Source organism: Anoplolepis gracilipes, chromosome 11, assembly GCF_047496725.1.
Source record: "Anoplolepis gracilipes chromosome 11, ASM4749672v1, whole genome shotgun sequence".
NCBI classification, from domain to species: domain Eukaryota; kingdom Metazoa; phylum Arthropoda; class Insecta; order Hymenoptera; family Formicidae; genus Anoplolepis; species Anoplolepis gracilipes.
In genome coordinates, this window is record NC_132980.1 from 2,204,466 (window position 1) to 2,217,710 (window position 13,245).

Sequence of the window (13,245 nt, forward strand, 5' to 3'; positions counted from 1 at the left end):
GGAGTTCCTTTTCTATGGTGGAATAATTCTTCTCGGCGTCGTTCAACAAGCGAGACGTATAGGCTATAGGGACGTCCTTTCCTATTGGTCCCTGGCTCAAGATACCGCCCAGCGCGTAGCCCGAGGCGTCGGTAGTTAGTATGAACGGTTTAGTGAAGTCGGGGTATTGAAGAACAGGTTCAGTGCAGAGCGCGTTACGCAGTTGGGTGAATGCCTGTTCTTGCTCCTCCTTCCAATTAAATTTCTCATCCTTCTTAAGCAGATCGGTGAGGAACCGTGCTACCTTGGAGAAATTCGGGATGAACCTCCGGTAGTATCCCGCGAGTCCTAGGAACTGTTTAATATTTTTCGCGTCGTGCGGGCGGGGGAATTCTTTCACAGCTTGTATCTTTGAGGGATCTGGTTTTACGCCTTCCCTGCTGATAATGTGTCCCAGGTATCCGACCTCCTTTCTCAGGAATTCACATTTGTCTGGTTGCAGTTTGAGGTTAGCTGCACGCAATTTCTTCGCTAATTTGTTGAACTTGATTTCGTGTTCGCGCAACGACCTTGCGTAGAGAACGATGTCGTTCAAGTAGACGAAGAGTTCGGTTCCTTGTAGTCCAGATAGTACCTGGTCCATGAGGCGTTGAAACGTAGCGGGGGCGTTCTTTAATCCGAAGGGCATTCGGGTAAATTCGTAGTGACCGTGGGGTGTAGAGAATGCAGTCTTCTGCGCGTGCGTTACAAATTAATGAATAAAATAACACGCGCGTTATACAATATTTGAAACGAGTATTAACTTGGAAACAAGTATTGTCTTCGAGAAAATCTCGACAAGAGAGAGAATGGTCAACGCGAAATGCAGGAAATAAAAAAAAAGGGTCGGTCGTAAACCGGTCTCTGCAGCGCGGAGCGAAAATACTATTTTGGAAGGGTTTAGCGGAGGGCGAGCTGGCCCAAGCGAAACGCAGGAAGCAAAAAAAAGGGTCGGTCGTAAAAGTGTAGGCACGAGAAAACTCTAGGTTTTCCAAGCTTCGTATTTTGAGTGACGCTGCTACGAGATATCGTTATATTTCGTTCCGTGTAATATTAATCTATTACTATCGGTTGTTCCGCGGAACCTCAGTGCTCGGGGGTGGAACACCCGTAATTTAGGTATAATATTTCGTCGCGTATCTGGAGGTAGCGGGTCTTCCTCGGGTCTCCCGGTACGTAATTCGCGGGCGGCAGAGGGGGGAACAGTAGCTGTGTGTCCAACTGTATCAGTTTGCGCGGCCACGGAAAATAACCCATAGATTTTATGCGGATGTCCGTCCTCAGAGGTTTGACCTGCTTTGTTCGTAGCGTCGGGTTAAAGTACGCCTCGTACTCTAAGTCAAAATATAGACGATCCGTCCCGAGGAATTCACTATCCGCTTCACTGACGGGATCGTATTTGTATTCGTAATATAAACGTCGCGCGTGGAATTTGTGTCCGCCTCTTCTTATTTTTGGCATCTTACATTGGATGGTTACAGTGGTGACGCGTGACTATGAATCGGAGAGCTATCGGCGCGGAGAACTGACGCAGGGTGTACAGACGTAGTATAATAAAGTAACGATATAACAGGCGCTCGCATGAAATAGAATGACGTTGCAGAGGAACTGTATGGAATAGCATCGCGTACCGAAATGGAAACGAATGTGGTTTTGGAAAGCGTGCTGATTTGGAACAGTGTTTGGAAATGGAATCGCGTATAGAAATAGAATCGCAAGGATGAGGAGCACTTCTAGAGAGAGAAGTGCATCGCTCAGAGTCTCGAATTGATGTGCCGATTTTTGGGACTGTTTCGAGGTCCCGAGGTTTCGGTTTGTGCAGGTCGGGGTTGGAAAGTGGGGGTAGGAAGGGTTATCTAAGGGTTCGGAGTAGCGAGAGAGTCTTATGGTGGTGGGAGAGCAGCTATTTTATGATTAACGTTTCGTACTGTCAGCTAGAGTCGGTAACGGTTATAATGGGTAACTTGTCTTAGTGAATAACTTATCGGCTAAAATGTAGTCGGTAACTTGTCGTTTGGCTTTATTTTATAAGTTTAGTGTTTCTTAGAAGTAAATGAGAAAAATTTTGTGCCGGGACGTAACAGTGTATATAATTGGGGTCCATTATGGGCGCATTCCACTTTCCCTTTTGAATCAAATAATAACAATTTATTAAATGCTATATATAGTGCGAGAGGAATCAATCAACAAATTGTAAGACATATAAATCTTCAATGCAGTAAGTTTGTTTTGGAAAATAGAATTAATTGTAATATATCTGAAGCAACAAAAAGATTTTGCGAAAATCTAGTAGCTATAAAAATTAAAAAATGTATTAAAGTTGGAAATATAACGTATGTTGGTTCAGGCGATATTATTGAAAATTATACAGCATTAAAATTTAATCTCTCACTATATTCAGCAAAGAAATATTATCGAATAGTTAAACATGGTTGTCTGTATACTTCATGTTTATTGAAGAATAATCGGTCGAATAATTCACATGCTCAATTAAATGATGGAACGTATATAGAAATCACATCATTCATTATTGATACTGAAAATAATATTGCACTTACTATATGTAATAAAATTAATACGGCTTCATATAATAAGAGTAAATTTTTGAATGTAAAATTATAAGTATTGATACAGATTTATGCGCAATTGAAATGGAAAATATAAACAAAATTTATGTTTACGTAAATATAAATAAGAATAAATATATAGCAGCTGTGCCCAATTTACTCTTCTATTAATAAATTGTTTTCTAAAAACTCTTATTATTATATTACTATTGTATATGTATAGTATATGTTAATTAAAAATTTTTATATATTTTTTAATATATTTTTATATATATTACTAATTATGAACATAATATATTTAAAGGACATAATTATTATAAATGTAAAAGCATTTTATTATTTTGATTAATAAATATATTGTTAATTTATATTCAATTCCTTGTAGTTTTTTTCTTTCAAATTTATTTGCAAAAATATTTTTATAAAGATATTAATTGAGAATTTATATAAGTAATTTTGCGGAAATCCCATATAAGTTCTTATCAGAATTTTCAGTTAAATTTTCAATTAAATTCTCAGTTGAGTTTTTAGTTGTTATCTTAAATTTTTTTCAGTACGGACTTGTTGCTATATTCTACAGAATTTATTATAAGCAACTGTCACCCAAGGGTGGTCTGTTAAACGAGCACTCTTAGCAAGTGATTTCAGTTTTCGTCACCGTCTCCAATTTATGACTCTAGTTTTAAACAACGATCTCAATTTACGGTGGCTATTTTATTTAAAAATTCTTAAGTAGGCTAGAGAGCCTGTTGAATATGTTTATGCACGGCTCAGTTTCTAGCATTCGTTATCTTACGGTTTGGAATTCTCGTCTCGCTATTAGATATTCGTTGGTGATTGATCTTTCATGAAAGAGAAGAATCGTAGAGTCCACCGGACGTAACAATTTCATTCCTTATATTTTATTTCGTCTTAACCTATATATTCTTATACCTAGTTCGTGTGGGTGGGTTCGAGTCTGCGTTCCGCCATACTAATTGTCTCAGACAAGCTTCGGCGACGTAGTGTGCACAGTCACCGTCCGACCTAAAACAAAAAGGTAAATAGAAAACAATCGTAAAGTCTCCTAAGGAAAGAGAAGATTTGCATTTTTCGACACATACTGATAACAAACATATATTATCGAACTAACCTTGTAATGCACAAGAATGTCATCTCGGCTTTTAGAAATTGTAAGTTTCCACACTCTTCTGCGATCTGAAGATTTTATACTAATTTTCGTTGATTTAGGAGCTAAAATAGCTATTAAAATTCAAATCAGAAGAACCGTTTTACTATCTATAAAGTTATTAGTAGTAATGGGGCAGGTATGGCCCGTCAAAACAAACCCCCACCACCGCGCCCTCGGGCGCCGCGGAGGGTTTTTCCCCACCACCACCGGGACTGACAGAAAAAAAAGTGGTGGTTGGAGGGGGAAGGGTTCGTGCTCAGGTAAGAAAAATTTATTTTTGGAAAAATTTTCTGGTTTTCTCGAAACTTGAACCTGGGTCCTTCGTATTGCTGATCCTGGTCCTGGTGTGCTGAGCTAAATAAGAACTTACTAGAGTAAAGGTTAGATAAGGCATTTATGTTACGTAGTGGGGCAGGTATGGCTCTTGGGCAGATATCGGTTATGGTGCTGGTGAAGGAAGGAAAAAGCTCTTTGACGTTCTGCAAGCGGGGCAGGTATGGCTCATGGGGCGATATCGGTTACGGAGACGGTGGTGGGACAGAAAAGCGCATTCTGCACGTGGGGCAGGTATGGCCCGTCAAAACAAATGACGTCACATAGTAGTTGACCATGTATAACGTCATGCCTGTGAAAATGAAAAATAGATAATAACACAGGAACGTGCAGGTTCTGTCAAACGCGATGGTATGACGCAACGAAAGAAATAGTATTATCGGTGTCTTATATTACGATGAGCGCCTATTGTTGAAAGAGGTTGCGGAACATCCTCTTTCAACAATAAAAGTAACGGAACTACTTATATGTAAAATGGGAAAGAGGAGTGGGTGAAAGAAATCGACAATAGATTTAAATGTACAAATATGTAACGTTTATAATTAAAACTTTTTACAAAATCAAAATTATTCAAGAAGTTTTTACAAAATGAATAATTGAAGAAAATATTCCTGGGATAATGATTATAATTTTCGTTTTGTTACTATCATATGTACAATTTGATTGAAGTAAAGCGAGATTATTTCTAAAAATGTTATTTCAAAGTATATATCGAGAAATGATAAATCTTTTAGCTGAATGCGAACGTTACGTTCTATTTCCTTGCTATTACTATTGATCAGAAGTTTTATAATATTGCTATTAATGTTACTATTGATAGGAAGATTTATCTCTATTTCGTTCATTAGATATCGCGCACATTCGTTGACACTGTTGGAAATTAAATTTAGTTGATTCAAACGAGCGTTTACACATCCAACTATATTTTCCAGTCCCAGAAAGGTTGCTCTCTGCATTACTATCGCAACGCTGTAAGTTTTCCGTTTTTTCGGTGTAGGTCCGTTTGCGTTCGTATCCTCGATGTTTTCGGAAGGAAAATTTTCTTGTACGTTTTCGCGATACGCTACTAGCACAGCTCTAGCACCATATGTGGTAGTAAAATTTATAATTATTTTGTCGATGATAATCGTACTCTGTTATTTTATCACCGTTTAAGTACAAAGACATCTGTTCCATGTTTTCTTGAACTTTCTGCCACGATTCCATATCGAAGCAAATTCCTTCAGCGCTATGAGATGATAATTTAACAATCGGTAGAAAATCCAGTTTCTCTCCATTCGACGCCATAAGGTCCACATGAATTTTCTTCGTATAGGATAAATTCAGGCCATATGTTGTAGATAACAACATACGTTGCAGATCGATTTTTCCCACGAAATTGCATTCTGACTTAGAAGCGCTGACTGAATACAAAGATTTCTTGAAATTTAAAATTTCCTTACGATTGTCCATGATAGCTGCTTCTGCGTAGAAAATCGAAATTCGAATAATCACGCACAGAATACAAACGAAAACAACGAACTTTTACAGTTGAACTTGCTAGTTCGGATGGCAGGAAACGACTGATCTTAATTTTCCCGAATACTTAAATTAGAAAGATGAAATAGAAATGTGGTGGGGAAAATGCGCGCGCAGAATAATAAAAAATTATATGTGTATGGAATTTTAAATCAATTTAAAAAATAGATTATAAAAATGTACGTTACTCTCCATAGCTTGCCTGTGTCGCGTCTAAAGTTCAGAGAATAATATTTTTATAACGTAGTTTTACAAAAATCGTGAAAAATATAATAAAAGAAAATTTTTCATATATATATATATATATATAAATAAATAAATAAAATTGTATTCAATATATATATATAAATTTAGAGGAAGAAATTCTAAAGAGTGCCAAGAAAAAAACAAAACCTTGCGTCACATATAAAAGTTATAAAAAAAAAAGATATTTATTTATTGCTTGTTGGTTTTTCCAAAATTTTTTCACGACATATTTCTTATAAATAGTCGGCGAGAAAATAAAGAAAATAAAGATTACTGAAATTTTTTCACGACATATTTCTTATAACGAGCCGTCGCGGAAATAAAGAAAATAATAAAGATTACTTCACGTAACAAAAAAGGAATATTCGTTTATTATCGTACGTAACAAAAAAGAAATGTAAACGTGGGAAATAGATTATTTCCAAAACTTTCTTTGAACTTACCATTAATCCATCATAAAAGAAGAAAATATAATAATAAAACATTCTTTCGAAAGTTTTGCATTGTATTGTCCTATCGCATTTTGTTTAACAATCCGACCAATGCAAAATCAAAGAATTATCCCCTCTTTCTAAAGAGGCGTTTTCTTTAAAATGTATAAATATGGTTCTCCGTATTGGAAAAAGTACATTTTAAGTTCCGAATTTGAATTTTATCCATCACGCGAGTTACAGTGCAAATAATTAATTATCATGTCGAATCTTAAAAACGTGTAGAAATTTGCCTTTCACTGGCACAGAGTTTATGCGGCCAGAAATTTGACAAATTGTTATCGGGATTAACAAGCGACGACGAAAAAAATTATAGCGTCTTCGGAAAGTTCGCTGGCGAGTGTCCTAGCGTGGTGCTCGCGGTATTATTCCGCCTAGGGTATTTTTGCAATTTTCGCGAACTTTTGAATATCGCCGGAGAAGTTATCGAATCGCGGATCTGTTTTGGTGAGGAAGAGAGCGATGCTGGTAAGCACATAGAATTTCTTCGGCTGCATTTTCATCGATTTCTCCAGAATTCGAATGGTAAGTTTTTATTTTTACTTTTATCGGGTTTAAAATTATAAAATATGTTATTTAAATCAAACAATTTTTAGACTCAACGCGTCCGATCGCGATCGCGAGAGTCGAAGGAAATTGTCTCCCTCGAATAAACGAAGATCGAACCGGAAGATTAAGTTTACGCAGGAGACGACAAGCAGACACGTCGCCAGAGGCGGGACCTTCACGTAAGTTTTAACACATATTTTATAGCGTTGATGAAAAACAAAATATTATTTTTCAAATTTTAAAATACCGTACATTTCAGGACAGGCACACATAGTGTTAACTCCAGAACCTCCTGTTATCGACTTAACGGAGGGGGACACAGAGAATGACACAGAGGAACCGCTTTCCGGAGAAGTTAGCTCGAATGACGAAGTGGTCATATTCTCCCAGATTGCAAGTAAATAAAAAATATTACATTGAATAAAAAAAATAGCGTGAAAGATTTTTTAAACAAGAGAAATAATACAATATTTTTTAGATTACATCGCAGCAAACGAAGAAGTGCGGAATGAAGACCTGATGGAGGGAAAGGAAGAGGCAGAAATAGAATCGGGCGAAATGACTGAGGAAGAAAAAGAAGAAGAAGAAGAAGAAGAAATAAAAAAAGAGGAAGAAGAAATGAGAGAAGTGGAAAAAGAAGCGGAAGACGAGGAGGAGGAAGAAGAAGAAAATGATATAAATGACGTGTCGATGATAGAAGAAGGTAATAATTTAACACATTCTTTAGTTCTTCTCTTACGTTTAAATTTTATTTTAATTGAAAAAATTTTACTAGGAAACTTTTACTCAACAACTATCGTCTCCGACATTTCATACACGCCGGTGTACGATCCCTAAAGATATACCGGCGTAACAGAAGGTTGAAGGGAGAAGATTAAAACGAGTAAGTTAGCTTGACATAAATAATAACGTAACAATTTTACAATATTAACAAAATTTAAACGTAAGAGAGAAATATTTTACAAAATATTTCATCAAAATAATTTAATTATTCTTATTTTTCACAGTACAGATCGGGGGTGGAAGAAGCGGCGAAATACAACGTCAACAAGATCAACATCAACAAGTACGCGTAGGAGAAGAAGAAAATCACTCGCATGCAGATAAGGAAACACTTGACGCTGTAGAAAACGAGCCCGATAGAAGAGAAGAGAAGGGTGTATATACTGACGATCAGGTAGAAAATAATTTTAGAAGTATTGTATTATTATCGGAAAACGTGCGCCAATTTAGAAATTTCGGTATAGAGGGACGCGAAATTAGTTTTCGTATCCGACCCATATCCGAGGGAGCTAATGTTTATAACTGGCTAGAGAACGCGTTTCGGGAACTTCACACGTACGTAACGCGTTCATGCGTACCGGGTTATTACGTCGGGATGACTTTTGATTCTGGAAATTTTATGCGTGGACCCGCAGGTATATCGTTCCGACCATTTCGCGACTTGACTTACGAGAATATTTGGAATTTTGTAAGTTCGTTAGCGCAAAGTTGCGACGGTCATGATATAGCTCTAGCGTTTAATATCCGCGTTTCTAAAGTTACTCCTCCTCAGGGACGCGGACGTAACGCACTTACACGGGATATTATTGTTAAGCTTTTGATTTTAACGATTTCCAATTCGGACAATTTATGTCTCCCTCGTGCGCTTGTATCCGCTCAAATTTTTAACGAGCATGGAAATTTGCGCACGAGAAAGTTACATGAAAAATGGAACGCAGTGAGACGACAAAACTCTGTGTTACAACGCGACTTAGCGTTGCAACTTACGAGGAATGCAGGTGTCACGATTCCTGAGGAAGGAAGTGGAATTCCCGAAATCGAACGCTTTCAACAATATTTCGCTAGGGATAATATTGCTATAGTGATATATAATATCGTTACTTTTGGTCGGGGCGGTAAACCGTTGTACAACGGGGTTGAATTCTTAGCCTCTCTACAGCGAGAGACAAGAACGTGCTTAAATTATTTTATCCGGACATAAAGCATTTCGACGTAATTTTAAATTTAAGGGCCGCCGCAGATGGGCGAGGATACTGCGTTCCGTGTAATTTAAGTTATCGCTCCGATAAGGGAGAGCATCGATGCTCTAACAAATGTCCGCGATGTAACGCGATGCCGCCGTACGAGCAAACAGATACGCCACATATTAGGTGCGATAATTGTGGACGGGGATTTTTTAATCGTGAGTGCTTGGAGCGTCACCGCGCGCGGAAATCATACGATGGAAAATCGCAAAAAAGCGTTTGCGAAATTGTACGATTTTGTAACGATTGCGACCGGTTAATTCAAAGAAATAAACAACACGAATGCGACATGGCTTATTGTACCGTGTGTCATTCTTTACAATCGCTGAACCACCTTTGTTATATGTTACCTATTCGGCGCGGCGATAATTCCAATCCTTATTGTGCGGAATTTATGGAAGAGAATGGGAAGCAACAACAACGGAGGAACGGCGGCGAAAATAATTGTATACCCGCACGTAAAAAAAGCCGTGTAGCATTCGTGTTTTACGACTTTGAGACGAGGCAAGACGAAACGTTCCAAGGTACCTCGAATGTAAAAATTCACGTGCCTACGCTCTGCGTCGCTCATCAAATTTGCGAGTCATGCGCGGAAATAAATGAAACCTCGGTGCGATGTTGTTGGTGCGGGATTCGGGAATATATATTTCATCGTAATTCCGTACAGGAATTTGTAGATTTTGTAACGCGTCCGACAAAATATTTTAAACAAATAATTTGTATCGCACATAACCCTAAATCGTTTAATGCTCAATTTATTTTACATCATATCGTGGAAAACCGTATCTCGTTAGAGCCGCAAGTAATTTTAAACGGAACGAAAATAGTTGTATTAACGGTGGGACGTACAAAATTTATCGATAGTGTTAATTATATGCCGATGCGTTTATCCGAATTACCCAAGGCTTTCGGTTTGACGGATATTTCGAATAAAGGTATTTTTTCTCACTTATTTAATACTATCGATAATCAATCTTATGTCGGTCCACTGCCCGATGTACAATATTATTCACCTGATTCCATGCAGATGAAAAAACGCGAAAAATTTTTGGCATGGCACTCGGAGATGACGCGTGCGAGCTACGTGTTTGATTTTCAACGCGAAATATTGGATTACTGCCGTAATGACGTAGATATTCTTAGACAAGCGTGCATAGCTTTTTTAGAAAGATCTTTTTACAGCGCGGGAATGTGTGTCCATTCGAATATACAACTATTGCTTTTACGTGCATGAGAGTATTCAGAAAAAACTTTTTGCGCGAAAGAGAGATAGGTATTATTCCTGCGGGTGGTTACAGACGTGTAAATATTCAGTCGCGCAAAGCTCTACAGTGGTTAGTGTGGAAGGAGCGTGAGCTCGGTCATCGCATTATCCACGCAGGGAATATCGTTTACTCGATGGCACGCTTGTCGATGGGTACTACGAGTCTGTGGAAAACGGAGTAACGCAATATTACGTGTTACAATTTCACGGATGTTTCTGGCATGGTTGTCCGAGATGTTTTCGAGTCAATCGCGATAAACCGCTTTTATCAGATCATACAGATACAAACGATTTACGTTATGAGCATACCGTCGCAATGACATCGCGTCTTCGAACACGGGGATACAGGGTGATAGAGAAATGGGAGTGCGACTTTGATCACGATATAAATGAAAATGTTGAGAAGCGTGAATATTTACAACATCATCAAATGTTAGACAACGAACCGCTCGATCCTCGACACTCCTTCTACGGAGGGCGCACGGAAAATATTGTGACGCGCTACGAGATTACGAAAACGAAGAAGATACGATATGTTGATGTATGTTCACTGTACCCGTATGTGTTGAAAACCGGTGCTTTTCCGATCGGGCATCTAACGGTATACGTAGGCGAGGAATGCGCGGAATTAATCGGAATATCGCCAGGATATAATTTCGACTCGGTCGAAGGAATCGTTCGTTGCAGAGTACTCTCTCCCCGCAATCTTTTTCACCCTGTATTACCCTATCGCGTGCAGGGTAAATTATTATTCGCATTGTGTCGTGCTTGTTGCGAAACATTTTCTCAATCCGCGTGCGCTCATGAACCTTCCGAACGCGAATTCGAAGGTACATGGATATCGTGCGAATTAAAGAAAGCTATTGAAAAAGGTTATTTTGTGACAGAGGTTAGTGAGATTTGGCAGTATAATGTCACTCGTTATAATCACACCACGCGCCAGGGAGGTCTACTCGCCGGATATATAAACACATTTTTACAATTAAAGCAGGAGGCTAGTGGTTGGCCGAGCGAATGCACAGATGACGATGCTAAAGAACGATATCTTTGCGAGTAAGAGGAAACAGAAGGTATTGCTCTTGAGAAAAATAACATCGTACACAACTCCGATTTACGTTCGGTCGCGAAACTAGCGTTAAATTCTTTTTGGGGAAAATTTGGTCAACGCGAAAACTTGCCACATACTGATATCGTTAAAACGCAGCAGAAATTAATGAGCCTACTCACTAGCCCGCAACATGAAATAACCGATATATTGCCCGTAAACGACGAGGTAATATATGTTTCGTCACGAATGCGACAAGAAGCAATCGTACCTTCGCCCCTTACTAATGTAGTAATAGCAGCTTACACAACGGTACAAGCAAGATTAAAATTATACGGATATTTAGAAAAATTAGAAAGCCGCGTTTTATATACCGATTCATGTATATACGTGAGTACCGGCGTTCCTCAGGAATACGAACCGCGTACGGGTAATTTTTTAGGCGATATGATGGATGAACTCGCAAACTACGGCGAGGGTAGCTACATAGAGTCGTTCGTATCCGGTGACCGAAATTTTACGCGTATGTGGTTCGTACACCCGATGGACTCACTCGCGAAGTTTGTAAAGTAAAGGGTATAACTCTGAATTTTGAAAACTCGCGCTTAGTTAATTTTATTAGCATTAGAGAATTATTATTACAAAGAGAAAGAGAGGAACAGGCAGAGGAACAAGTAGAAGAAACAACCCCTGAATCGAGGATAAATCTTCGGTTTAAAGCCATTCGGCGCACAGTGTTTCATGATATAATTATGCGTGATGAAACAAAAAGATGTGCGCCTGTGCTATTAAAACGAAAATTTATAAAAACAAAACGATATTCTCTATCGTACGGGTATTTATCAGAAACTTGATAGATATTAGCATACTTTCCTGTTCACTCCTCTAACTTTGCGTGTAAAAATATAGAATTGCACACGCTTTCCGCCCACCCTGAGTAAAATATAAATATTGTCAAAATGTAAAGTTTTGTAAAATAAAATTTTAGTTTTAAATATAGCTGTAATTTTTTTATAATAAAATGTAAATCTTAGTTTAGTTGGAAAATGTAAATATAGCGAATAAGTAAAATGCTATGTAAATGCATATATAAAAATAAAAAATTCATTTTTAATAAAAATACTGCTCCTATTTCCTCCCAACTTTTTATATTTTTTAGTTTTATTAATTTAGTTTTTAAGTGGTATTTTTTATTTAGTAAAACAATAATTTTTAAAAATAGCGCGTACGCTTAATCTCTTGTTATCGTGAGTATATATATGCTGGTGAGAGCATTTTTACTAAAGTTACAGCTTATCACCGCGCCATTACGCTCACCGAGATATTCGCTAGCGCGAGCACGCGACCGCCGCGGGTGGAGGGCCCCGAAGCGTGGATAAGCCCATTCCTCTGCATTCCAACGTTTAACATTAAAAATTTATCGCGCATGCGCATTTTTAACAAGCTTATTATTATTTGTAAGGGTGACGATAAACTTATTTCATTTATGAATTTGTGTATAAATGCGCAATCGCTCATTTTGCAAAATGGATGTACGCTGGAAACATCCTTAGACGTCGGTCGTCTGCGGTCCTACGGGATGCGGAAAAACGATTTTCGTGGAAACTTTCCTTCAAAGTTTATCAATCATGTCCGATGTACGATTCGAGAGAATTTTATTTTATTACGCCGAGTGGCAAGATGCGTATCAGCGCTTACAACACGCTGTGAGTGAAAGAGAAGTAGAAGAGAAAAGCGCGCGAAGAAGCGGATACTTTAGCGGTAATAATACTTTGAGAAACGCGAAAAAAAATATAATCGAATTTCGAGAGGGATTGCCGCGCCCAGAAGATTATTCCAACGATCCGCTTTCTCCGAAATTGGTAATAATCGATAATCTTATGAGAGAATCATCATCGTGCGACGCTATCGTGGATCTGTTTACGAAAGGAAGCCATCATAAGAATCTCAGTGTTATTCTTATCTCGCAAAATCTGTTCCATCAGGAGCGTGGACAGCGTGACATATCTCTCAACG

At 38.2% G+C, this 13,245-nt stretch overlaps 2 protein-coding genes and 1 pseudogene across 3 annotated transcripts; 2 read left to right on the forward strand and 1 right to left on the reverse strand.

Annotated features, from left to right (window-relative positions):
* Positions 1 to 4,712: 4,712 nt before the first annotated feature.
* On the reverse strand, positions 4,713 to 5,541 carry LOC140671345 (uncharacterized; annotated as a pseudogene).
* A 1,365-nt stretch (positions 5,542 to 6,906) lies between these two features.
* On the forward strand, positions 6,907 to 8,877 carry LOC140671432 (uncharacterized). Of its 2 annotated transcripts, XM_072902731.1 has the most exons (4): positions 6,907 to 7,072; positions 7,153 to 7,290; positions 7,372 to 7,596; positions 7,901 to 8,877. In XM_072902731.1, exons 3-4 carry the CDS (start codon positions 7,413 to 7,415, stop codon positions 8,875 to 8,877), a joined length of 1,161 nt encoding a protein of 386 aa, XP_072758832.1. In that variant the 5' UTR covers positions 6,907 to 7,072; positions 7,153 to 7,290; positions 7,372 to 7,412. The 2 variants fall into 2 exon arrangements, with proteins under 2 accessions (XP_072758832.1, XP_072758833.1); XM_072902732.1 differs by having other exon boundaries at positions 6,907 to 7,290.
* A 332-nt stretch (positions 8,878 to 9,209) lies between these two features.
* LOC140671346 (uncharacterized) lies at positions 9,210 to 11,241 on the forward strand. Its single transcript, XM_072902598.1, has 2 exons — positions 9,210 to 9,540; positions 10,457 to 11,241. The coding sequence occupies exons 1-2, from the start codon at positions 9,210 to 9,212 to the stop codon at positions 11,239 to 11,241; spliced, it is 1,116 nt and encodes a 371-aa protein (XP_072758699.1).
* The last annotated feature ends 2,004 nt before the right edge of the window (positions 11,242 to 13,245 follow it).

Coding starts and splice junctions, on each gene's coding strand:
- LOC140671432 (XM_072902732.1), top strand. CDS start 7,413: ATGGAGGGAAAGGAAGAGGCAGAAATAGAATCGGGCGAAATGACTGAG. Junction 7,597..7,900: donor CGTGTCGATGATAGAAGAAG/GTAATAATTTAA, acceptor TATTTTTCACAG/TACAGATCGGGGGTGGAAGA.
- LOC140671346 (XM_072902598.1), top strand. CDS start 9,210: ATGGCTTATTGTACCGTGTGTCATTCTTTACAATCGCTGAACCACCTT. Junction 9,541..10,456: donor TGAAACCTCGGTGCGATGTT/GTTGGTGCGGGA, acceptor CGCTTTTATCAG/ATCATACAGATACAAACGAT.